Below are 26,258 nucleotides of genomic sequence, written 5' to 3' on the forward strand. Positions count from 1 at the left end.
CCGAATCTGTGCTGATATCAGCCATCTAACACCCCCAACAACATTCAGTCTTGAAGGGGGAGGGGCAGAACCAGAAGCCAGTAGGCTCTTCAGCATGCACATGTACAGAAAGGGATAGGAGGAGAGCTGATGACCTGTGTGCTTCTGCTCCTTCATTGTCCAATCAGCATGCTGATGGGGGGGTGGGGGGGATATGACATCACTGCCTTCCTTAAAGTGTTATTAAACCCCGGACCCTGCATTCACTATATCCGCTTTCCCTGGTCCCTGAATTCACTATATCCGGTCTCCTCGGACCCTGCATTCACTATATCCGGTCCCCCGGGACCCTGCATTCACTATATCTGGTCTCCCCGGACCCTGCATTCCCTATATCCGGTCTCCCCGGACCCTGCATTCACTATATCTGGTCTCCCCGGACCCTGCACTCACTATATCCGGTCTCCCCGGACCCTGCATTCACTATGTCTGGTCTCCCCGGACCCTGCATTCACCATATCCGGTCTCCCCGGACCCTGCATTCACTATATCTAGTCTCCCCGGGCCCTGCATGCACTATATCTGATTTCCCCAGACCCTGCGTTCTCTATATCTGGTCTCCCCAGACCCTGCATTCACTATATCTAGTCTCCCCGGACCCTGCATTCATTATATCTGCTCTCCCCGGACCCTGCATTCACTATATCCGGTCTCCCCGGACCCTGCATTCACTATATCCGGTCTCCCCGGACCCTGCATTCACTATATCTGCTCTCCCTGGACCCTGCATTCACTATATCTGCTCTCCCCGGACCCTGCATTCACTATATCTGCTCTCCCCGGACCCTGCATTCACTATATCCGGTCTCCCCGGACCCTGCATTCACTATATCCACTCTCCCCAGACCCTGCATTCACTATTTCTGGTCTCCCCGGACCCTGCATTCACTATATCCGCTCTCCTCGGCCCCTTCATTCACTATATCCACTCTTCCCGGACCCTGCATTCACTATATCTGGTCTCCCACAGTACACACAACATGGAAATGCAATTATTTTAGTAAATATTAACTACTAAATACCTTTTCTCATCAGCAGTATATAGCAGTCTTGTGACTTCAGCAGAGCACGTTAAAGCAGAATCACAAATGATTTTTACACTAAACAAAATAGATCAAAAATAAATTACATTTCCTAATAGCGTAAATATCGCCGGGCTGAAATCGAGATTTTATTTTATTTTATTTATTTTTTCAATGATCCGTGTAATTTCTAAAACATAAACATGTAAAGTAAAATATGAGCAATACAACAAAGGATCAGAGTAGTGGGGTAGCCAGAACTTTCTTCAGTGCCCCCGGTACATGCGTGTTCAACCGTCTCTTGTACAGTGTATTTGTCGAGATATTGTTCACCCAATTGACACATGCTATCAGTGGCGCAACCTCGCATGGATATCTCACGCAGCCAGAATGGTATGGTACCCGTTTGGTTGAACATTTCTGCTCCACTGCTCCCATACCAGTAGTTTTCCATATATTCCTCATCATAGAGTGCTGTAAAAATAAATAAATATTCCCGATAAGCAAAGCACTCCAGTTCCAGATTGTAAGTAACATGTTAAAGGCACATGCAGGGGCAGACTGACAACTCATGGGGCCCCCGGGCAATAGGGGATCATGGGGCCCCTGTGTCCTTGCCCAAACTCAAAAAAGCCTATGAAAAAGGTACCAGGGGCATCTCATGGGGCCCCCTACTGACCCCGGGCCCTCGGGCAGTGCCCGAGTTTCCAAATGGTCAGTCCGCCCCTGGGCACATGCCAGTCAAAATTGACTTATGTTCGGGTGCATGTATGTTACTGGGCATGGGCTACATGTTCGATTCGAACCTAAGTTCAATTCGAACATGGGCCGTTCATGTGTTCGGAGAACACACGAACGGTACGGCAGCTCAGTGAGCTGTTCGCCCGCCGCGCCCCACAACGCACTGCGCCCTGACAGTGCATTGTGATTGGTCAAAGCAATGCACCTGACCAATCACAGCGTGTGATGATGTCATGACAGTATTTAAGAACTGTCATCGGGGGCGCAGCTGTCAGACGGCTGGGAGCTTTTTTTGCTTTTTGCTTTTTTCAGGTAGCGGCGGTGGCGGGCATCCTGATTGATGTTGGATCTGCTTCGGAGGACATTTTTAAATTTTTGTTTTTAATAACGGACTTGTCAAAGACTGTCTCCTGCCTTTTTTACACTACACTTTTTTTTTGTGAATGAGTAGAGGTACCATGTACTTGAGTAATTTCATGAAAAAACTATTACAGAAAAAAAAAGATACACATTTAGAGTGTTTGTGGGCAGATCCATGAAGAATGTTACCTTGGTAATATGTGGTTTTCATAGCGCAGTTATTCTCATCCCCTCGACACTCCATAAATCCGTCAGGTTCACAATTCAAAGTTTTTTCAGAAGCGCATACTGGACATGTCAGCCCATTGGGCTCCGAGCTTGACTGTATCTCTATAAAATAAATCAATGAAATCATTGAGCTCTTCTGTGTGTAATAATGTTATTTTCCTTCATGTCATGAAGATCTCAGAAGTCAACAATCTTAAGCTGGTCATAGACAGTCCCAATCTTGGCCGGTTCTGCAGGAACCGGCCAAGATCCTCTCCAGGCTGTGGTCATCCCTGCTGCTTGTGCACCTTTATCTTCCAAACTTTTCCAAACTTTTCCCTTCCACATAACTTCCTATTAACCACTTCCAGTCCGGACACTTTCCCCCCCTTCCAGTCCGGACACTTTCCCCCCCTTCCAGTCCGGACACTTTCTCCCCCTTCCAGTCCGGACACTTTCTCCCCCTTCCAGTCCGGACACTTTCCCCCCCTTCCAGACCGGACACTTTCTCCCCCTTCCAGTCCGGACACTTTCTCCCCCTTCCAGTCCGGACACTTTCCCCCCTTCCAGTCCGGACACTTTCCCCCCCTTCCAGTCCGGACACTTTCCCCTTCTTCCAGACCGGACACTTTCTCCCCCTTCCAGTCCGGACACTTTCTCCCCCTTCCAGTCCGGACACTTTCCCCCCTTCCAGTCCGGACACTTTCCCCCCCTTCCAGTCCGGACACTTTCCCCTTCTTCCAGACCGGACACTTTCCCCCCTTCCAGTCCGGACACTTTCCCCCCCTTCCAGACCGGACACTTTCTCCCCCTTCCAGTCCGGACACTTTCTCCCCCTTCCAGTCCGGACACTTTCCCCCCCTTCCAGACCGAACACTTTCCCCCCCTTCCAGTCCGGACACTTTCCCCCCCTTCCAGACCGGACACTTTCCCCCCCTTCCAGTCCGGACACTTTCTCCCCCTTCCAGTCCGGACACTTTCCCCCCCTTCCAGACCGAACACTTTCCCCCCCTTCCAGTCCGGACACTTTCCCCCCCTTCCAGACCGGACACTTTCCCCCCCTTCCAGTCCGGACACTTTCCCCCCCTTCCAGACCGGACACTTTCCCCCCCTTCCAGACCGGACACTTTCTCCCCCTTCCAGTCCGGACACTTTCCCCCCCTTCCAGACCGAACACTTTCCCCCCCTTCCAGTCCGGACACTTTCTCCCCCTTCCAGTCCGGACACTTTCCCCCCCTTCCAGACCGGACACTTTCACCCCCTTCCAGTCCGGACACTTTCCCCCCCTTCCAGACCGTACACTTTCCCCCCCTTCCAGTCCGGACACTTTCCCCCCCTTCCAGACCGGACACTTTCCCCCCCTTCCTGTCCAGGGCAATTTTCAGCTTTCAGCGCTATCACACTTTGAATGACAATTGCGCGGTTACGCAACACTGTACCCAAATGAATTTTTTACCATTTTTTTGAGACAGATAAAGCTTTATTTTGGTGGTATTTATTCACCGCTGGGATTTTTATTTTTTTTGCTATGTAAATAAAAAAGTCCAAAAATTTGGAAAAAAAGTTTTTTTTATAAAATTTTGCAAATAAATATTATTTCATCATAAATCTTTGCCAAAATGTATTCCGTTATCTTTTTAGTAAACAAAAAAAATTCAAATTAGTTTATAACCAAAAATTAAAATTTTTTAAACATTTTTTTTTACATTTTTATTTTATTTTTTATTTATTTATTTATTTTTTTACATACTGTCACCCTAGCAGTACGGTGTCACCATGGTGACACTGTACTACTTATGGGGGGTGATGAAGAATTTTTTTTTTTTTTTTTTACTCTGATTGCTTTTACACCCATATAGGATATAAAAACAATCATTTCTCTTTCTCTCTATCTGCATTCTTGCACTCATTGAGAAGTACTGAGTGAGCTGTGATTGGTCACAGCTTGTCACATGGTACAAGGCTGTTGTGAATAGCCTTGTACCATGTGACCTCTGTGATCATTCACAGATTTCACACGTAGTAAGCAATGATCTCACAAGTGACATCTTGCTTACTACTTTGCATGTGATCACTGATTGGCCAATCAGTGATCACATGATCGGGACCTCACACAGAGGTCCCGTCCGACGATCGGTGTTTCACTGTGTCCGGAGGACACAGCAGGCACCGGATCGCGGTGCTGCACACTCCAGCAGGGTGCGGGGAGGCCGTTTATAAACGGCCACCTGACCCTGCAGTGCCACCGTCCGGCCGTTTATATACAACGGCCGGTCAGGAAGTGGTTAATGTGCTTTGATACATCACTTTGGGAACATCCAACTTCTTCTGCAATGACCTTTTGAGGCTTTCCCTCCTTATGGAGGGTGTCAGTGATGGTGTCAGGTCAGCAGTCTTTCCCATGATTGTGATTCCTACTGAACCAGACTGAGAGACCATTTAAAGGCTCAGGAACCCTTTGCAGGTGTTATGGGTTAATTAGCTGATTAGAGCGGGACACTTTGAGCCGAGATTATTCCACCTTTTCACAATATTCTCATTTTCTGAGATTGTGGATTTGGGGTTTTCATGAGCTGTAAGCCATAATCATCACAATGATGACAAATCACGGCTTGAACTATCTTGCTTTGCATGTAATGAGTCTATCTCATATATTAGTTTCACCTTTTAAGTTGCTGCACTGAAATAAATGAACTTTTGCACGATATTCTAATTTTTTGAGTTTCACCTGTAGTGTGCATTCAGTGCTGGAGGTGCCTGAACTGCGTTCCCCTGCGTTCCCGCTGAAAAAAATAGACTTGCATAGTTCATTTTTTTCAATCCTTCTCTTTTTTTTTTTTTTTGTAACCACTAGCTCTCTGAGGCAACTTTTAAATTTTTGAAACACGTTCTTTTTTGCTAGAAAATTATTCAGAACCCCCAAAAATGCTATATTTTCTAAAAGCAGAGATCCCTGAAGATACAACATGGACTTTTAATGTTACAGGATATTTGTGCAGCCATTTTTAGGAAACAACACACTAAAATGAATTTTAGTGCACACAAACACAACAATTGTGCATTCACACACAGAGCTGCAGCCCAGCCCCACCCCCTCCCTCTTCTGATTTGCTAACTGGCTGTGATTGACTGCAGGGAGAACCAATGGCTCCCGCTGCTGCCTCAGCCAATCAGGAGTGAGAGTCCGAGGATCTCATGGACATCGCTGGATCGGGATGGAGCTCAGGTAAGTTTGTGGGGAGGGGGGGCTGCTACACACAGAAGGTTTTTTGCCTTCATGCATAGGATGTATCAAGGTAAAAAACCTTGAGCCTTTACAACCACTTTCAGATCATACCAAGACCAGTGTGATCCGATGATTGTTTTCAAACCATTCATGGTTTGTGTACAACCGGCTAAAACTGAAAATATACAAAATACTCGTTGCTTCAGGTTTCTTAGACCATAGAGGTGATCGGGGTTGTTCCGGGCAAAGAAATGATCTAAAAATCGAATGTTCTGTGTATTGGAACACTGAGAGACAGAATAGCAACAAAAAATTCAGCAGAAATGCATGTCTAACAAATGATGACTGATTTGCATGTTCATGAGGGAAATTAATATTTGATCCCCTATCATTCAGCAGGATTTCTGGCTACCAGGTGTCTTTCATACAGGTAACAAGCTGAGATTAGAAGCAGTCTCTTAAAGGGAGTGCTGCTAATCTTGTTTTGTTACCGGTATAAAAGACACCTGTCCACAGGAGCAATCAAACAATCAGATTCCAAACTCTCCACCATGGCAAAGACCAAAGAGCTGTCCAAGGATGTCAGGGACAAGATTGTAGACCTACACAAGGCTGGACTGGGCTACCAAACTATCGCCAAGCAGCTTGGTGAGAAGGTGACAACAGTTGGTACAATCATTCCCAAATGGAAGAAACACAAAACAACTGTCAGTCTCCCTAGGTCTGGTGCGCCATGCAAGATCTCCCCTCGTGGAGTGTCAATGATCATGAGAACAGTGAGGAATCATTCCAGAACTACACGTGAGGATCTTGTCAATGATCTCCAGGCAGCTGGGACCACAGTCACCAAGAAAACAATTGGTAACACACTACGCTGACAAGGACTGAAATCCTGCAGCGCCCGCAAGGTCCCTCTGCTCAAGAAGTCACATGTCCAGGCCCATCTGAAGTTTGCCACTGAACATCTGAATGATGCAGAGGAGGACTGGTTGAAAGTGTTGTGGTCAGATGAGACCAAAATCGAGCTCTTTGGCATCAACTCAACTCGCCGTGTTTGGAGGAGGAGGAATGCTGCCTATGACCCCGAGAACACCATCCCAACTGTCAAATATGGTGGTTGAAACATTCTGCTTTGGGGGTATTTTTCTGCTAAGGGGACAGTACAACTGCACCCCATCAAAAGGACAATGGACGGGGTAATGTACCATCAAATCTTGGGTGGGAACCTTCTTCCCTCAGCCAGGGCATTGAAAATGGGTCGTGGATGGGTGTTCCAGCATGACAATGACCCAAAACACACGGCCAAGGCAACAAAGGAGTGGCTCAAGAAGAAGCACATTAAAGTCCTGGAGAGGCTTAGTCAGTCTCCAGACCTTAATCAGATTGAAAATCTGTGGAGGGAGCTGAAAGTTCGAGTTGCCAAACATCAGCCACCAAATCATAATGACTTGGAGAGGATCTGCCAAGAGGAGTGGGCCAAAATCCCTCCTGAGATGTTTGAAAACCTGGCGTCCAACTACAGGTGTGACCTCTGTGATTGCCAACAAGGGATTGGCCACCAAGTACTAAGTCATGTTTTGTGAAAGGGATCAAATACCTATTTCCCTCGTGAACATGCAGATCAGTCATCATTTGTTAGACATCCATTTCTCTTGAATTGTTGCTATTCTGTCTCTCAGTGTTACAATACACCGAACATTCAATTTTTAGACCGATCATTTCTTTGTGATTGGGGCAAACATTCAAAATCAGCCGGGGATCAAATACTTATTTCCTTCACTGTAGGTATAGTCATGTTTGTTATTTTTCTTTAACAAAAATACACCTTTAGAATCACTTTTAGGGGTTCAGTGGATGTGATTTGGCTTATGGTTAGGGAAATATCTTTCAATTATCTTGCACCTGTTAGCTATTGAAGATCCCTAACACTTCTCCTAATCACATGACTTTATTGATAAGCAAAGGGCTGGGTTTAGCATTAGGGTTGAGAAGAGGATTAAGGTTACTACAAGCAACTTCACGTTTCTCTCACAATATTAGGTCTATTTAATAAAAAAATAAATCAATTGTGAACACCTCAAGCATTTTCACAGCTGTCATGAACAATATCTATAAATTGCCTAACAGGCATATTTCCTATGATTGTCAGCTCCACCTAGTGGCCATAACGCTGTATTTTTCAAACTGAGGTTTTTCAGGGTAATATTGCATTACGGACACTGGATGGCGCTGGAAGATCATAGGAAATATACATCTTACACAACGCATGGTGATCAGTCCTGCTGGCTGCGTGTGTGCTTGAGGTGTTAGGTTTAGCAGTAGGATTAAGGTTTATACAAAAGCAAAGCAAAGGTATCCTCCATGTTTCTCTAAAAAGTTTTTTTTTCTAAAAATAAATCACCAATCTTGATAGATACTTTCTGGTACATTCGGGGTGCAAAGGTCGGTGTCGCAGCAGGCGGTAGCTAACCATGTCGTTTCCTCTCCAGAGCTGAAGCTTCCAATCGTATTACATTGACTCTCTGGAATACAGTTGTTGAAAATGAACATATAAGTACGCTCCTTGGAAATATCTGTAGATATAAATGCAGTCACGGTTGGAAATGTTATAAATTTGTAGCTTTCACTACTTTCCAAAACATATCAAAGGCTAACTCAGATATTAAAAAATTTCATTAGTAAAGCAGGTAAAGCAACTTCAGGTTTTTGGTTTTTTTTCAACTTTGAAGTGGTGCCACTTTAAGTATCATTGTAATTTCTTTAACCACCTCAAGTCAGGACACTTTAATCTCTTTGCAGTCCAGTTCATTTTTAATCTCTCATAGCTGTCCCACTTGGAATAACCATTACTCAGTCATGCAACACTGTACCCAAATTACATTTTTTATAATTTTTTTTGAGACAGATAAAGCTTTTTTTTTGGTGGTATTTAATCACCACTGGGGTTTTCTTAAATTAAAAAGCACTGAAATTTTTGAAAAAAAAAAAACATGTTTTTCTTAGTTTCTGTGATGCAATTTTGTTAATCAATAATCTTTCTTCATAAATTTAGAAAAATAATCCAAATCAATGTATATTATTTAGTCCGTGTGAAAGTTATAGTTTGCAAACTATCTATCCTGATCTCATTTCTTGAGGCCCTAAAATGCCAGAACAGTAAAAATCACTCCAAAATGACCCCTTTTTGGAAAGTAGAGAGTCCAAGGTATTTAGTAAGGGGCATGGTGAGTTTTTTGAAGTTCTAATTTTTGTCCAAATTATTTGGGAAAATGAAGAAATTAAATCAAATTTTCATTATTTGTTTTTCACAAAGTTGGCATTTTAACAAGTTATTTCTCACACACAGCATAGGCATACTTAGAATTGCACCCCAAAACACATTCTGCTATGACTTTTGAGTATGGAGATGTCACATGTATGAGACGTTTTCACAACCTAAATGCATAGAGCGGCCTAAAATCCAAGGAACACCTTTAGGCACTCCAGGGGCATAAATTACCCATCTAATTTCCAGATTATCTATCACAGGGGTGTCCAAACTATGGCCCTCCAGCTGTTGAAGTACTACAAGTCCCATCATGCCTCTGCCTCTGGGAGTCTTGCCTGCGGATGTCAGTCTTGCAAGGCCTCATGGGACTTGCAGTTCCTCAACACCTGAAGGGCTATAGTTTGGACACCCCTGATCAATCACATTTCCTGGAGCACCAGGAATTACCTCATTTGGGAAAACAAGGGGCATAAATTACCCATCTAACTTCCAGATTATCTATCACATTTCATGGAGCACCAGGAATTACCTCATTTGGGAAAACAAACACACCAAAGTGGTTTCTGAAAGGCAGAGTGGGTCTTTTGAAAATGTCATTTATCGCCACATTTTTTGGAAATGCAGAAAAGAAACTGAAATTGCATTTTCACAAAGTTGGCATTTTAACAAGGTATTTCTAACACACGTCATAGGTGTACCTAGAGTTAAACCACAAAACAAATTCTGCTGATACCACATCTCCTAGATTGTAAGCTCCAAGGAGCAGGGCCCTCCTATCCCTCTTGTATTGAACTGTATTGTTGCTGTATTGTCTCCCGTTATATTGTAAAGCGCTGAGAAAACTGTTTGCGCCATATAAATCCTGTATAATAATAATAATGTGAGACATTTTTGCAGCCTACCTACACAGAAGGGCTCAAAATCCAAGGAACACCTTCAGACTTTCTAGTGGCATATATTACACATCTAATTTCCTTACTACCTAGCACCAGGAGGGTGGAAACACCCACAAAACGACCATAATGGAACATAACCACCCCAAGGTATTTTCTAAGAAGCATGGCGAGTCTTACGAAGACTTAATTTTGTGTCACAAGTTTTTTAAAAATGCAGAAAGAAAATGAAAATTATTTTTTTTACACAAAGTTGTCAATTTAATGAGATATTTCTCACACACAGGATTGGGCATAATTAGAATTACACCTTAAAACCCATTCTACTACTCCTGTGTATGGCGATACTACATGTGTGAAACTTTCACTGTCTGGAATCATTATAGACCAGACATTATATCTTGTGCATCACACAAATCAACCAAATGTATCAAAATCAATGTACTGCAATAGTCGCCTCCATGATCAGAGAATATAGCATAGCATGGCATTACCAAGCCTAGCCTACTGGTACACGTCTGCCCCCAGAAAAGCCATGTTCACTGTCTAGGAAGGGTGTGGCAGAGATCAGGACACTGGGACTGGTGTGGTGGTGAATATGAACAATATGACTGGTATGGCGGTGATCATTGACATTGGGACTGGTGTGGTGGTGATTAGAGATGAGCGAATCGAACATGGCGAAGTGGAATTCGTTTCGAAGATTAGGAAAAATTCGAATCCGAAAATTAGCAGACTTCGGATGCGCGAATCGAAATTTTCCAAAAATGGCGGCGACATGTGTGGCGACGGAGCGGGGATCTCTGGGAAGGCGCGCAGACAAGGCGCGCTGACCCATAATGCATTCATTCATGACATGTGATCGCATTAGCCAATCAGCAGCCAGCCAGCCAGCACTGTGTAATGGTCGAGCTATAAATTGCGGATATCTTAGAATTCTCCATTAGCCTCCGGTCATTCAAGAGAGACAGACCTCTCTGTATTAGGGACAGAGTTAGGGCCAAAGAGACTTTAGGGCCACAGAATCGTTACTTAGGGACACAGAATTGTTACTCAGGGACACAGAACTGTTACTCAGGGACACAGAATTGTTACTCAGGGACAGACACAGAATTGTTACTCAGGGACACAGAATTGTTACTGAGGGACACAGAATTGTTACTGAGGGACACAGAATTGTTACTCAGGACAACAGAATTGTTACTCAGGGACACAGAATTGTTACTCAGGGACACAGAACTGTTACTCAGGGACACAGAATTGTTACTCAGGGACAGACACAGAATTGTTACTCAGGGACAGACACAGAATTGTTACTGAGGGACAGACACAGAATTGTTACTGAGGGACACAGAATTGTTACTGAGGGACACAGAATTGTTACTGAGGGACACAGAATTGTTACTCAGGGACACAGAATTGTTACTCAGGGACACAGAATTGTTACTCAGGGACACAGAACTGTTACTCAGGGACACAGAATTGTTACTCAGGGACAGACACAGAATTGTTACTGAGGGACACAGAATTGTTACTCAGGGACACAGAATTGTTACTCAGGGACACAGAATTGTTACTCAGGGACACAAAATTGTTACTCAGGGACACAGAATTGTTACTCAGGGACACAGAACTGTTACTCAGGGACACAGAATTGTTACTCAGGGACACAGAACTGTTACTCAGGGACACAGAATTGTTACTCAGGGACAGACACAGAATTGTTACTGAGGGACACAGAATTGTTACTGAGGGACACAGAATTGTTACTCAGGGACAGACACAGAATTGTTACTGAGGGACACAGAATTGTTACTGAGGGACACAGAATTGTTACTCAGGGACAGACACAGAATTGTTACTCAGGGACACAGAATCGTTACTCAGGGACACAGAATCGTTGAATTAAAGAGTATGTCAGACAACACGCAGAGGAGTGGCAGAGGAGGCAATGTTTCAGGAGCGAGCAGACGTGGCAGCAGAGGAAGGGGTCGAGGCAGCACTAGTCGCAGCCAGAGGCCAGTGCTCCCGGTGTCATCCAGCGGTCGTGTCTCCACCGACAACCCTGCCGTCATCGATTGGTTGGCTCGGTCGTCTTCCTCTTCCCAGGTCACCTCTGACACCTACAGCCAACGGTCGGTGGGTACGTCAGACACAACCGTTAGTTGGCATGGCCCGGGAGCAAGCCCACTGAAATCACGTGTCCTCTACCTGCCCCTGTCCTTTGGTGTTCCCTCACCAAGAGAAGTATCGCATGCTGTGGGCTCAGCCCCACTGTACAGTGAGGAAGAGCTAACAGAGGGCGGTCAGGAACGGGGGGAGACATCCGCCTCTTCAGCAGCCAGGCGAAGAAGTAGTGGCGAGGAGAGTGGCTCGGTAGCCGGTCTAGAGACAGGTCTGTCTCTTGACCCACACGCAGCCGAGGGGGCTAGTAGTGAGGCGGAGACCCTAATTGATGATGATGAGGCTGATCGCACTTGGCAGCCTCGTCATCATCAGGCTATTGCTTCCGCATCATCAGGAGAAGAGGGTGGCAGCTTGGCAGCGAGCAAAACAGTCGGTGGGTTGCCCAGGAGGCAGCAGGGTCGCAGCAGTGTCAGTGGAGGCAAACGGCCACGGAGTAGAGCACCAGCTCCACTGCAGCCTACCACCACGGCCAGTAGTGGTGCCGGTGTGCACGGAGGAAGTAGCAGTCAGCCAGTGAGGAGTAGCGGGGGCAAAGTTTCCTACTCGGCGGTGTGGTAATTTTTCGTCAAGCCGCCCGAGGAAGTAAACGTAGCCGTATGTCGACTATGTGGCCAGAAAGTCAAGCGTGGCCAGGGGGCCCATGTCTCCATCGCCACACTCTGCCATGTGCCACTTTCAGGTCTCCTCACACTGCTGGTGGGTTCCATTTTGTCATAGGGTGCTGGCAGATTACGGGCCTCCCATTGCTGCTGCCAGGCCCGTAATCTGTCATGGGCCCCTGTACGGCCTCCCATTGCTGCTGTCTCCATCGCCACACTCTGCCATGTGCCACTTTCAGGTCTCCTCACACTGCTGGTGGGTTCCATTTTGTCATAGGGTGCTGGCAGATTACGGGCCTCCCATTGCTGCTGCCAGGCCCGTAATCTGCCATGGGCCCCTGTACCGCCTCCTCATGCTGCTGACAGGTCTAGAGTGTGTCATGGGTCCCTGTACGGCCTCCCATTGCTGCTGTCTCCATCGCCACACTCTGCCATGTGCCACTTTCAGGTCTCCTCACACTGCTGGTGGGTTCCATTTTGTCATAGGGTGCTGGCAGATTACGGGCCTCCCATTGCTGCTGCCAGGCCCGTAATCTGTCATGGGCCCCTGTACCGCCTCCTCATGCTGCTGCCAGGCCCGTAATCTGTCATGGGTCCCTGTACGGCCTCCCATTGCTGCTGTCTCCATCGCCACACTCTGCCATGTGCCACTTTCAGGTCTCCTCATACTGCTGGTGGGTTCCATTTTGTCATAGGGTGCTGGCAGATTACGGGCCTCCCATTGCTGCTGCCAGGCCCGTAATCTGCCATGGGCCCCTGTACCGCCTCCTCATGCTGCTGCCAGGTCCAGAGTGTGTCATGGGTCCCTGTACGGCCTCCCATTGCTGCTGTCTCCATCGCCACACTCTGCCATGTGCCACTTTCAGGTCTCCTCACACTGCTGGTGGGTTCCATTTTGTCATAGGGTGCTGGCAGATTACGGGCCTCCCATTGCTGCTGCCAGGCCCGTAATCTGTCATGGGCCCCTGTACCGCCTCCTCATGCTGCTGCCAGGCCCGTAATCTGTCATGGGTCCCTGTACGGCCTCCCATTGCTGCTGTCTCCATCGCCACACTCTGCCATGTGCCACTTTCAGGTCTCCTCACACTGCTGGTGGGTTCCATTTTGTCATAGGGTGCTGGCAGATTACGGGCCTCCCATTGCTGCTGCCAGGCCCGTAATCTGTCATGGGCCCCTGTACCGCCTCCTCATGCTGCTGCCAGGCCCGTAATCTGTCATGGGTCCCTGTACGGCCTCCCATTGCTGCTGTCTCCATCGCCACACTCTGCCATGTGCCACTTTCAGGTCTCCTCACACTGCTGGTGGGTTCCATTTTGTCATAGGGTGCTGGCAGATTACGGGCCTCCTATTGCTGCTGCCAGGCCCGTAATCTGTCATGGGCCCCTGTACCGCCTCCTCATGCTGCTGCCAGGCCCGTAATCTGTCATGGGTCCCTGTACGGCCTCCCATAGCTGCTGTCTCCATCGCCACACTCTGCCATGTGCCACTTTCAGGTCTCCTCACACTGCTGGTGGGTTCCATTTTGTCATAGGGTGCTGGCAGATTACGGGCCTCCCATTGCTGCTGCCAGGCCCGTAATCTGCCATGGGCCCCTGTACCGCCTCCTCATGCTGCTGCCAGGTCCAGAGTGTGTCATGGGTCCCTGTACGGCCTCCCATTGCTGCTGTCTCCATCGCCACACTGTGCCATGTGCCACTTTCAGGTCTCCTCACACTGCTGATGGGTTCCATTTTGTCATAGGGTGCTGGCAGATTACGGGCCTCCCATTGCTGCTGCCAGGCCCGTAATCTGTCATGGGCCCCTGTACCGCCTCCTCATGCTGCTGCCAGGCCCGTAATCTGTCATGGGTCCCTGTACGGCCTCCCATTGCTGCTGTCTCCATCGCCACACTCTGCCATGTGCCACTTTCAGGTCTCCTCACACTGCTGGTGGGTTCCATTTTGTCATAGGGTGCTGGCAGATTATGGGCCTCCCATTGCTGCTGCCAGGCCCGTAATCTGTCATGGGCCCCTGTACCGCCTCCTCATGCTGCTGCCAGGCCCTTAATCTATCATGGGTCCATGTACGGCCTCCCATTGCTGCTGTCTCCATCGCCACACTCTGCCATGTGCCACTTTCAGGTCTCCTCACACTGCTGGTGGGTTCCATTTTGTCATAGGGTGCTGGCAGATTACGGGCCTCCCATTGCTGCTGCCAGGCCCGTAATCTGTCATGGGCCCCTGTACCGTCTCCTCATGCTGCTGCCAGGCCCGTAATCTGTCATGGGTCCCTGTACGGCCTCCCATTGCTGCTGTCTCCATCGCCACACTCTGCCATGTGCCACTTTCAGGTCTCCTCACACTGCTGGTGGGTTCCATTTTGTCATAGGGTACTGGCAGATTACGGGCCTCCCATTGCTGCTACCAGGCCCCTAATCTGCCATGGGCCCCCGTACCGACTCCTCATGCTGCTGCCAGGCCCGTAATCTGTCATGGGCCCCTGTACCGCCTCCTCATGCTGCTGCCAGGTCCAGAGTGTCTCATGGGTCCCTGTACGGCCTCCCATTGCTGCTGTCTCCATCGCCACACTCTGCCATGTGCCACTTTCAGGTCTCCTCACACTGCTGGTGGGTTCCATTTTGTCATAGGGTGCTGGCAGATTACGGGCCTCCCATTGCTGCTGCCTTCCCGTAATCTGCCATGGGCCCCCGTACCGACTCCTCATGCTGCTGCCAGGCCCGTAATCTGTCATGGGCCCCTGTCCCGCCTCCTCATGCTGCTGCCAGGTCCAGAGTGTCTCATGGGTCCCTGTACGGCCTCCCATTGCTGCTGTCTCCATCGCCACACTCTGCCATGTGCCACTTTCAGGTCTCCTCACACTGCTGGTGGGTTCCATTTTGTCATAGGGTGCTGTATGGCCTCCCATTGCTGCTGCCTCCACCGCCACACTGTGGCTCCACACTCTGGTTTTGGCCCCGTGACTGCCCAAATGAGTGAAGTGTGCGGTGATTCTAAGATCGACGGCACTCATCTGCATGTCATACTGACTGACAGTATTATTTCTCTTCCCCAGCAGACTCCAAGGGCATTTAAATTAAAGGTACAGTGTTCTGCACTAATATAAAGGCTCTCTGAAGCCTAGAAACACCCTTTTTATAAGTTAAATTCGCAGCGAATATATTCGCCTCGAATCGAATTTATTCCTCGAATTCGCCGAATCAGCCGAATCGAATTTTTGAATACTTCGCTCATCTCTAGTGGTGATTATGGACAATATGACTAGTGTTGGTGATCAGGATCACTGGGACTGGTGTGGTGGTGAATATGAACAATATGACTGGTATGGTGGTGATCAAGGACATTGGGACTGGTGTGGTGGTAATTATGGACAATATGACTGGTGTGTTGGTAATCAGGGACACTGGGACTGGTGTGGTAATGAAAATGAACAATTTGACTGGTGTGGTTATTATCAGGGACACTGAGACTGGTGTGGTGGTGAATATGGACATTATGACTGGTGTAGTGGTGATCTGGGACATTGGGACTGGTGTGGTGGTGATCAAGGACACTGGGATTGGTGTGGTGGTGAATATGAACAATATGACTGGTGTGGTGGTGATCAAGGACACTGGGACTGGTGTGGTGGTGATCAAGGACACTGGGATTGGTGTGGGGGTGAATATGAACAATATGATTGGTGTGGTGGTGATCAGGGATACAGCAACTAGTTTGGTGGTGATCAGGGACACTAGGACTGGTGTGGGGTTGATCAGGGACACTGGGACTGGTGTGGTGGTGATCAAGGACACTGGGATTGGTGTGGTGGTGATCAGGGACACTGGGACTGGTGTGGTGGTGATCAAGGACACTGGGATTGGTGTGGTGGTGAATACGAACAATATGATTAGTGTGTTGGTGATCAGGGATACTGCAACTAGTGTGGTGGTGATCAGAGACATTGGGACTGGTGTGGTGGTGAATATGGACATGTATTCAACCCGCTGGTTGAAAAAAAAGAATCATGTATGGGTTCCTTAAAGTGGAACTAAAAGCAAACCTTTTTTTTAGTTTTGGAGAGGGATTAGACCCCCCTGTCAGTTTGTATTGCTGTCTGGGCCCCCCCGGGTCAAGAGAGCCTCCCTCTCTGTTTGTCCTGCTAACTATTATCATTGAAAGTGAAAGTTGAAGACAATCCCACATTTTGGGTTGTCCCCTGAAAAGTAACAGAGGGGATTCACCTGCAATCTGATTGTATTTTTTCAGAAGTTATAAACGTACCTTTGTAGTATTCAAAGATTGTGGCTGAACATAAATAATCAGATGGACATTCTATACTTCCATACTTGCAGAGGTTTTCGGGGTCTGTGAATGTCCAACAAAAATAACAAAATCTGGCGTAATCTGAAAAAATAGGAATAACTAGTAAACTAAAAGAATTAAAGAAAACGTAAGAAATCAATATTTAAAAAGAATGGGAAAGAAAGATAATTGTAAAATAAGAATAGCTAATAAACAAAAAAAGAATTAAAAGGAAAGTAAGAAATATATACATGGGCAGATTGACAACTCATGGGGCCCCCGGGCAATAGGGGATCATGGAACCCCTGTGTCCTTGCCCAAACTCAAAGCACACCAAAAAAAGCCTATAAAAAAGGTACCAGGGGCATTTCATGGGGCCCCCTGATGACCGCGGGCCCTCTGGCAGTGCCCTAGTGCTCGAATGGTCAGTCCGCCCCTGAATAAATATTTAAAACAAAGGGGAAAGATACCTGTAAAATAAGAATAGCTAATAAACTAAAAATAGTTAAAAGGAAAGTAAGAAATGAATATTTAAAAAGAAGAGAAAAAAATGTAAAAAAAATATAAAAAAGAAGGAAACAAAACAGATTCAAATAAGGAAAAAACAACAGCAAATAAAATGAAGAGGGAACAAAAAAAAGAATAACGAGGAAAGATAAGAAATATGGAAGAAAAAAATAAAAAATAAAACATGGGGAAGAGAAAAGAAAGAAAAAAAGACAAGGATTAAAAAAGAAAGAAAATGAAAATAAGAAAATGAGAAGGACAATATAAAAACTATGATAAAAAAAAATGAAAAAGCAGGAAAAGAAGAGAAAAGAAAGAGAAGGAAAATAAAAAATCCCCCACCAAAAAAAAAAGAAATTGAAATTTAAGAATAGAGACTGAAGAAAATAGGGAAAATAAATTAAAAAACAAAAGAAAAGAAAAGCAAGAAAACAGTAGAACAAAGAGGAATTAGAGAGACAGACCTGTAAACATAAGAAACCCATTTACTTACTAGATCCTACAAAAGCTGATAGTAGGAAATATAGCGGCACTACCGCCATCACTGTGAATGGCTCCACCGCCGGTGATTAGTTACAGCTTTATTCTTCCCTGCAAACCTTACTGCTTCTCTACAACCTTTATAAAAGATAAGTCCTGGGGTGGAGAGAGGGACGTTGGAATGAAATGCTGGTCACACTCCTAACATAGGTCCGGTTTCCTAATTCAGTGACAATTTATAGTTTGTGATTTCCATAATTGCATGCAGTAGTACATAGGACCTACAGGAGGTAGAATCCTATTTGCATCTGCGGATGTACACTGGGTACATTTTATGGCATTGTAATCGGTGTTTTGCCTGCAAGGTTTGTCAGTTGGCTGTATTAGAATGTAACCAATATGTACATGTATGAGCCCGAACATCTTATAGCCGGAAATATTTCCATGTTGCATTGCACTTCTTAAACATATGTACAAGGTATGACCATTCTTGGGCCATACAGTCCATGGCATAGGTGACAACAATGCCGAAGCTCTGCCCATCCATTTGCTGGCTTCCCAATATATCCAGAATCAGGAATTGCAATCATTGTAGCTGCTGAAAATCTTCTCTTATCTATATTTTTTTAATTATTATTATTTTGTTTCAGGTACTTATATAGCGCCGTCAATTTACGCAGCGCTTTACGTATATATTGTACATTCACATCAGTCCCTAAACCTCAAGGGGTGTACAATCTAAGGTCCTTAACTCACATTCATACATACTAGGGCCAATTTAGAGAGGAGCCAATTAACCTACCAGCAGGGGCGGACTGACAACTCATGGGGCCCTGGGCAATAGGGGATCAAGGGGCCCCTGTGTCCTTGCCCAAGCTCAAAAAAGCCTATGAAAAAGGTACCAGGGGCATCTCATGGGGCCCCCTACTGACCCCAGGCCCTCGGGCAGTGCCCGAGTTTCCAAATGGTCAGTCCGCCCCTGCCTACCAGCATGTCTTTGGAGTATGGCAGGAAACCAGAGTACCCAGAGTTAACTCACACAGGCACAGGGAGAACATGCAAACCCTTGGCTGAGGGAAGAAGGTTATAACCCAAGATTTGATGGTACATTGCCCCGTCGATGCGGTGCAGTTGTCGTGTCTCATTAGCAGAAAAACACCCCCAAAGCAGAATGTTTCAACCACCATGTTTGACAGTTGGGATGGTGTTCTTGGGGTCATAAGCAGCATTCCTCCTCCAAACACGGCGAGTTGAGTTGATGCCAAAGAGCTCGATTTTGGTCTCATCTGACCACAACACTTTCATCCAGTCCTCCTCTGCATCATTCAGATGTTCAGTGGCAGACTTCAGACGGGCCTGGACATGTGCCTTCTTGAGTAGAGGGACCTTGCGGGCACTGCAGGATTTCAATCCTTGTCGGCGTAGTGTGTTACCAATTGTTTTCTTGGTGACTCTGGTCCCAGCTGCCTGGAGATCATTGACAAGATCCTCACGTGTAGTTCTGGGATGATTCCTCACTGTTCTCATGCTCATTGACACTCCACAAGGTGAGATCTTGCATGGTGCACCAGACCTAGGGAGACTGACAGTTGTTTTGTGTTTCTTCCATTTGCGAATGATTGTACCAACTGTTGTCAAGCTGCTTGGCGATAGTTTGGTAGCCCAGTCCAGCCTTGTGTAGGTCTACAATCTTGTCACTGACATCCTTGGACAGCTCTTTGGTCTTTGCTATGGTGGAGAGTTTGGAATCTGATTGATTGCTCCTGTGGACAGGTGTCTTTTATACAGGTAACACAATGAGAAGTTAAAAGGTTAAGAAAGGCTGATCTAAATATATAATTAATACTGCACCTAAATCTATGTTTAGTGAGCATATTTGGAATTGTTAATGTCATAACTTAAAAAAGCTCTTTTGGCTGTACTTTTCCTGTGGATCACAGTAGTTTAGTTTGTTCTGCACTCCTGTGACCCGTTGTCAGCTGGCAGCGGACTGAAGCCCACTATTGGCTGACATCACTCAGCCAGTCCAGGCTGGGGAAAGATCTCAACCTTACAGTTGGGATCCACCCCAGAGTCTGGAGCGGCACCTGGCACAGCGTCTCAGTGATTCGCTGAGAGCCTGAGCCGGCCGCCTTCTCACCCTCCACAGCCCAGAACTCCAGTGAGCACAGGAAGGGGGGTAGAGCAGAGAGCAATGACTGACAGAGAACTCAGCGATCAGTGGCCATGTACCAAGGCCAAATATTCCAGGGGATGGAAACTTTTGATCTGGGCCATTTGGGTGATTTCTGTTATTATATTTGAAAAAGGAGCCAAACAACTATGTGATTATAAATGGCTTCATATGATCATCATCCTTAAATAAAAGGCAGTTTTTAGCATGATCAGTCATATTTTCAATATAAATGCCAACATTTCATGATTTCTGCCAAGGGATGCAAACTTTTGAGTACAACTCTAGATAGATAATAGATGGAATGGATGGATGGAACACACTCCTTTCCACTTGTTGGGCTGGTCTTATCTTCATCCACTGATTTTCATACACTATATTGCCAAAAGTATTGCAAAGTCCCTCCAAATCATTGGATTCAGGTGTTCCCCTCCATGGCTGTCACCTGGGCAATAAGTCCATCCGTGACATTTCCTGGCTACTAAATATTCCACGCTCAACTGTTAGTGAGATTATAACAAAGTGGAAGCAACTGGGAACAAAAGCAACTCAGCCACCAAGTGGTAGGCCACGTCACATGACAGAGCGGGGTCAGCGCATGCTGAAGCGCACAGTGCGCAGAAGTCACCAACTGTCTGCAGAGTCAATAGCTAAAGACCTCCAAACTTGGTGTAGCCTTCAGATTATCACACCAACAGTGCGTAGAGAGCTTCATGGAATGTGTTTCCATGGCCGAGCAGCTGCATCCAAGCCTTACATCACCAAGTGCAACGCAAAGTGTCAGATGCCGTGGTGTAAAGCATGCCGCCACTGGATTCTAGAGCAGTGGAGACGTGTTCTCTGGAGTGACCTATCACAGTTCTCTGTCTTGCAATCCAATGGACATTAATGGGTTTGACAGTTGCCAGGAGAATGGTACTTGCCTGACTGCATTGTGCTAAGTGTAAACTTCGGTGGAGGGGGGATTATGGTGTGGGGTTGTTTTTCAGGGGTTGAGCTTGGCCCCTTAGTTCCAGTAAAGGGAACTCTTAAGACATTTTGGACAATTTCATGCTCCCAACTTTGTGGGAAGAGTTTGGGGATGGTCCCTTCCTGTTCCAACATGACTGCCCACCAGTGCACAAAGCAAGGTCCATAAAGACATGGAGGAGCCAGTTTGGGGTGGAGGAACTTGACTGGCCTGCACAGAGTCCTGACCTCAACCCAATAGTGTACCTTTGGGATGAATTAGAGCGGAGACTGAGAGCCAGGCCTCCTCCCCCGACATCAGTGCCTGACCCGACAAATGTGCTTCTGGAAGAATGGTCCAACGTTCCCATAGACACCCTCCTAAACCTTGTGGACGGCCTTCCCAGAAGAGTTGAAGCTGTTATAGCTGCAACGGGTGGGACCAACTTAATATTGAACCCTACAGACTAAGACTGGAGGGCCATTAAAGGTCATGTGCGTGTAAAGGCCGGCTGACCAATACTTTTGACAATATAGTGTATATATGGGAAGTCACGGCATGGGGGTTTGATTACATCAACACCTCGGTGTCCTCAGTCTTCCAAGTTGAATGACGCTAGGTGAATACCCTTTCACTGTCCAATCACAGGGTGGGTTGGTATAGAGACCTGTAGGTCTTCGTGAACTGCAGCGGAAAAAAAATCAGATCTTCTGCCTGAGACAGAGCTGTACTGTGTGCAGAGCTGGCTCAATCTCAGGACAGGATGTACACAAACACAACTCCTTTTGCAGATAAAAGAAGCTCCCATTCATTTATTTTGTCTATTTATTAGCTGTTTGATGTTCAACTTATTGTCAAGTATGCATCTGTTTAACCTCAATGATTTTAACGTACCGGAACTTTCCAAACAGTGTTTTGATATACCTTTTAACCAAATTTTCCTTTTTCCTTGGGTATTCCCCTAGAGTTTCCTCTGGTGAGTCCTGCCCTTACATGATGATAATATATGAGCATTAAGCAAACATGCTTTGCACATGAAGGGCCGAAGAAATTATTTACTTTAATGTCAGGTCCCCCACTGCATTGATATTGGTCACATCCTTAACCACTTTAGCTCAAGGCAGCCATTGTATCTGAACACTAGCCAGAGTATAACTTACATAGTTACATAGTCTGGATGAAAAAATACAAAAGTCCATTCAGTTCAACCATTAAAAAAAAAGTTATAATCCTATAACAGTTGATCCAGAGGAAGGCAAAAAAAAAAACCCAGCAAAGCACGATCCAATTTGCTCCTGCAGGGAAAAAAAATCCTTCCAGACCAGTGCAGCCAGCCATTGTCTCTGAACACTGGCCACAGTATAACTTCACCAGACCAGTGCAGTCAGCCATTGTCTCTGAACACTAGCCACAGTATAACTTCACCAGACCAGTGCAGCCAGCCATTGTCTCTGAACACTAGCCACAGTATACCTTCACCAGACCAGTGCAGTCAGCCATTGTCTCTGAACACTAGCCACAGTATAAATTCACCAGACCAGTGCAGTCAGCCATTGTCTCTGAACACTGGCCACAGTAGAACTTCCCCAGACCAGTGCAGCCAGTCACCACCACACCAATCCCAGTGTCACCATAATAATGTAGCCAGTCATAGTGTCCCCAATCACCACCACACCAGCCACAGTGTTGCCAGACCAGCGTAGCCAGATCAGACCCAATGTAAGCCATCAATGGTGTTTCTGATCACTGCCATACCAGTTCCAGTGTCACCAGACCAGTGTACACCATCAACAGTGTTCCTGATCACCACAAGACTAGTCCCAGTATCACCAGACCAGTTTAAGCCAGTGACAGTGCTCATGATTTATGTTACACCAGTCTCCAGCATCGCCAGACCAATATAAGCCAGCAACAGTGTTCCTAATCACTTCCACACTAGTGCAATTGTCGCCACAGTAGATGAAACCAGAAACAGTGTCCTTGATCACCACCACACCAGTCCCAATGTCACCAGACCGGTGTACACCATCAGCAGTGTTGCTGATCACCACCACACCAGTCTCGGTTGTACCAGACCAGTGTACAGAGTTCCTAATTGCTGCTACACCAGTGACAATGTCACCAGATCAGTGCAGCCAGCAACAATGTTCCTGACCACTAGACACGCTAATGCCAGTGTCACCAGAGCCAGTGAAGCCATCTAAAGTGTCCTTGATTGCTGCCACATCAGTACAGTGTCACCAGAGCCAATGCAGCCATCAACAGTGTTTCTGACTAGAGATGAGCGAATCGAACCAGGCGAACCGGAATTCGAGTCGAATTTCAGGAAATATTCGATTCGCGGCGAAACCGAAATTTTGCCTACTTCGGGTGCGCGAATCGAACATTTCCCGATCAGCCGGCAAAAGTGTCCCTGCAGTGAGCTCCGCTATTTCTGACAGTTCTCTGACAGAAGGAACACATGTTTAGCGGTTGAAACATTGTATCTATTAGTTTACATTTAGGATACAGATGTTTCAACCACTGTTCATGTGAAGAAGCTGTGAGAGAACTGTCAGAAATAGAGGAACTCTGCACATACACTTTTTGCCGGCTTGGAATTATTCTTCTTTTCATCCTACTTCTTCTTCTTCTTCATCTTCATCCTCAGAAGAAGAGGATGAGGATGAGGATGAAGAAGAAGAAGAAGAAGTAGGATGAAAAGAAGAATAATTCCAAGCCGGCAAAAAGTGTATGTGCAGAGCTCCTCTAAGTGTATCTGCAGAGCTCCTCTAAGTGTATCTGCAGAATAGAGGAACTCTGCACATACACTTTTTGCCAGAAACCGCTGTATGGAGGGAATGTCATGGAACTGTCAGAAATAGACTATTAATGACAGTTCTGGGACTGTCCTTCCATAGAGCGGTTGAAACATTGTATGTATTTGTTTCCATAAATGGATCCATTTATGGAAACAAATACATACAATGTTTCAACCGCTGTATGGAAGGACAGTCCCAGAACTGTCATAAATAGTCTATTTCTGACAGTTCTATGACATTCCCTCCATACAGCGGTTGAAACAGCTGTATGGAGTGAATGTCCCAGAACTGTCAGAAATAGACTATTTCTGACAGTTCTGGGACTGTCCTTCCATACAGCGGTTGAAACATTGTATGTATTTGTTTCCATAAATGGATCCATTTATGGAAACAAATACATACAATGTTTCAACCGCTGTATGGAAGGACAGTCCCAGAACTGTCATTAATAGTCTATTTCTGACAGTTCTATGACATTCCCTCCATACAGCGGTTGAAACAGCTGTATGGAGTGAATGTCCCAGAACTGTCGGAAATAGACTATTTATGACAGTTCTGGGACTGTCCTTCCATACAGCGGTTGAAACATTGTATCTATTTTTTTCCATAAATGACATTCTGCAAATACACTTAGAGGAGCGCTGCAGATACACTTTTTGCCGGCTTGGAATTAATCTTATTTTCATCCTACTTCTTCTTCTTCATCCTCATCCTCATAAGAAGAAAAAGAAGAAGTAGGATGAAAATAAGAATAATTCCAAGGCGGCAAAAAGTGTATCTGCAGCGCTCCTCTAAGTGTATCTGCAGAATGTCATTTATGGAAAAAAATAGATACAATGTTTCAACCGCTGTATGGAGTGAATGTCCCAGAACTGTCATAAATAGTCTATTTCTGACAGTTCTGGGACATTCACTCCATACAGCTGTTTCAACCGCTGTATGGAGGGAATGTCATAGAACTGTCAGAAATAGACTATTTATGACAGTTCTGGGACTGTCCTTCCATACAGCGGTTGAAACATTGTATGTATTTGTTTCCATAAATGGATCCATTTATGGAAACAAATACATACAATGTTTCAACCGCTGTATGGAAGGACAGTCCCAGAACTGTCATAAATAGTCTATTTCTGACAGTTCTGGGACATTCACTCCATACAGCTGTTTCAACCGCTGTATGGAGGGAATGTCATGGAACTGTCAGAAATAGACTATTAATGACAGTTCTGGGACTGTCCTTCCATACAGCGGTTGAAACATTGTATGTATTTGTTTCCATAAATGGATCCATTTATGGAAACAAATACATACAATGTTTCAACCGCTGTATGGAAGGACAGTCCCAGAACTGTCATTAATAGTCTATTTCTGACAGTTCTATGACATTCCCTCCATACAGCGGTTGAAACAGCTGTATGGAGTGAATGTCCCAGAACTGTCAGAAATAGACTATTTATGACAGTTCTGGGACATTCACTCCATACAGCGGTTGAAACATTGTATCTATTTTTTTCCATAAATGACATTCTGCAGATACACTTAGAGGAGCGCTGCAGATACACTTTTTGCCGGCTTGGAATTATTCTTATTTTCATCCTACTTCTTCTTTTTCTTCTTATGAGGATGAGGATGAAGAAGAAGAAGTAGGATGAAAATAAGATTAATTCCAAGCCGGCAAAAAGTGTATCTGCAGCGCTCCTCTAAGTGTATTTGCAGAATGTCATTTATGGAAAAAAATAGATACAATGTTTCAACCGCTGTATGGAAGGACAGTCCCAGAACTGTCATAAATAGTCTATTTCTGACAGTTCTGGGACATTCACTCCATACAGCTGTTTCAACCGCTGTATGGAGGGAATGTCATAGAACTGTCAGAAATAGACTATTAATGACAGTTCTGGGACTGTCCTTCCATACAGCGGTTGAAACATTGTATCTATTTGTTTCCATAAATGGATCCATTTATGGAAACAAATACATACAATGTTTCAACCGCTGCATGGAAGGACAGTCCCAGAACTGTCATTAATAGTCTATTTCTGACAGTTCCATGACATTCCCTCCATACAGCGGTTGAAACAGCTGTATGGAGTGAATGTCCCAGAACTGTCAGAAATAGACAGAAACTGTCACAGAACTGTCCTTCTTCTCATCCTTCTTCTTCTCATCCTTCTTCTCATCCTTCTTCTCATCCTTCTCCTTCTTCTCATCCTTCTCCTTCTCCTTCTTCTCATCCTTCTCCTTCTTCTCATCCTTCTCCTTCTCCTTCTTCTCATCCTTCTCCTTCTTCTCATCCTTCTCCTTCTCCTTCTTCTCATCCTTCTCCTTCTCCTTCTTCTCATCCTTCTCCTTCTCCTTCTTCTCATCCTTCTCCTTCTCCTTCTTCTCATCCTTCTCCTTCTCCTTCTTCTCATCCTTCTCCTTCTCCATCTTCTCATCCTTCTCCTTCTTCTCATCCTTCTCCTTCTCCTTCTTCTCATCCTTCTCCTTCTCCATCTTCTCATCCTTCTCCTTTTCCTTCTTCTC

The 26,258-nt window shown here is 45.9% G+C and overlaps 1 protein-coding gene across 2 annotated transcripts; it reads right to left on the minus strand.

Annotated features, from left to right (window-relative positions):
• Positions 1–1,202: 1,202 nt before the first annotated feature.
• LOC149432764 (phospholipase A2 inhibitor gamma subunit B-like) lies at positions 1,203–18,003 on the minus strand. Of its 2 annotated transcripts, none has more exons than XM_089664982.1 (5): positions 17,823–18,003; positions 16,802–16,924; positions 8,013–8,117; positions 2,352–2,492; positions 1,203–1,535 (listed from the first exon to the last, which is right to left on the minus strand). In XM_089664982.1, the coding sequence occupies exons 1-5, from the start codon at positions 17,869–17,871 to the stop codon at positions 1,252–1,254; spliced, it is 702 nt and encodes a 233-aa protein (XP_089521108.1). In that variant the 5' UTR covers positions 17,872–18,003; the 3' UTR covers positions 1,203–1,251. The 2 variants fall into 2 exon arrangements, with proteins under 2 accessions (XP_089521108.1, XP_089521107.1); XM_089664981.1 differs by having other exon boundaries at positions 8,013–8,168.
• Between the last annotated feature and the right edge of the window lie 8,255 nt (positions 18,004–26,258).

Source organism: Staurois parvus, unplaced genomic scaffold (assembly GCF_062004578.1).
Source record: "Staurois parvus isolate SC_StPar_1 unplaced genomic scaffold, SC_StPar_1.0 ptg002113l, whole genome shotgun sequence".
In the NCBI taxonomy this organism is placed as follows: domain Eukaryota; kingdom Metazoa; phylum Chordata; class Amphibia; order Anura; family Ranidae; genus Staurois; species Staurois parvus.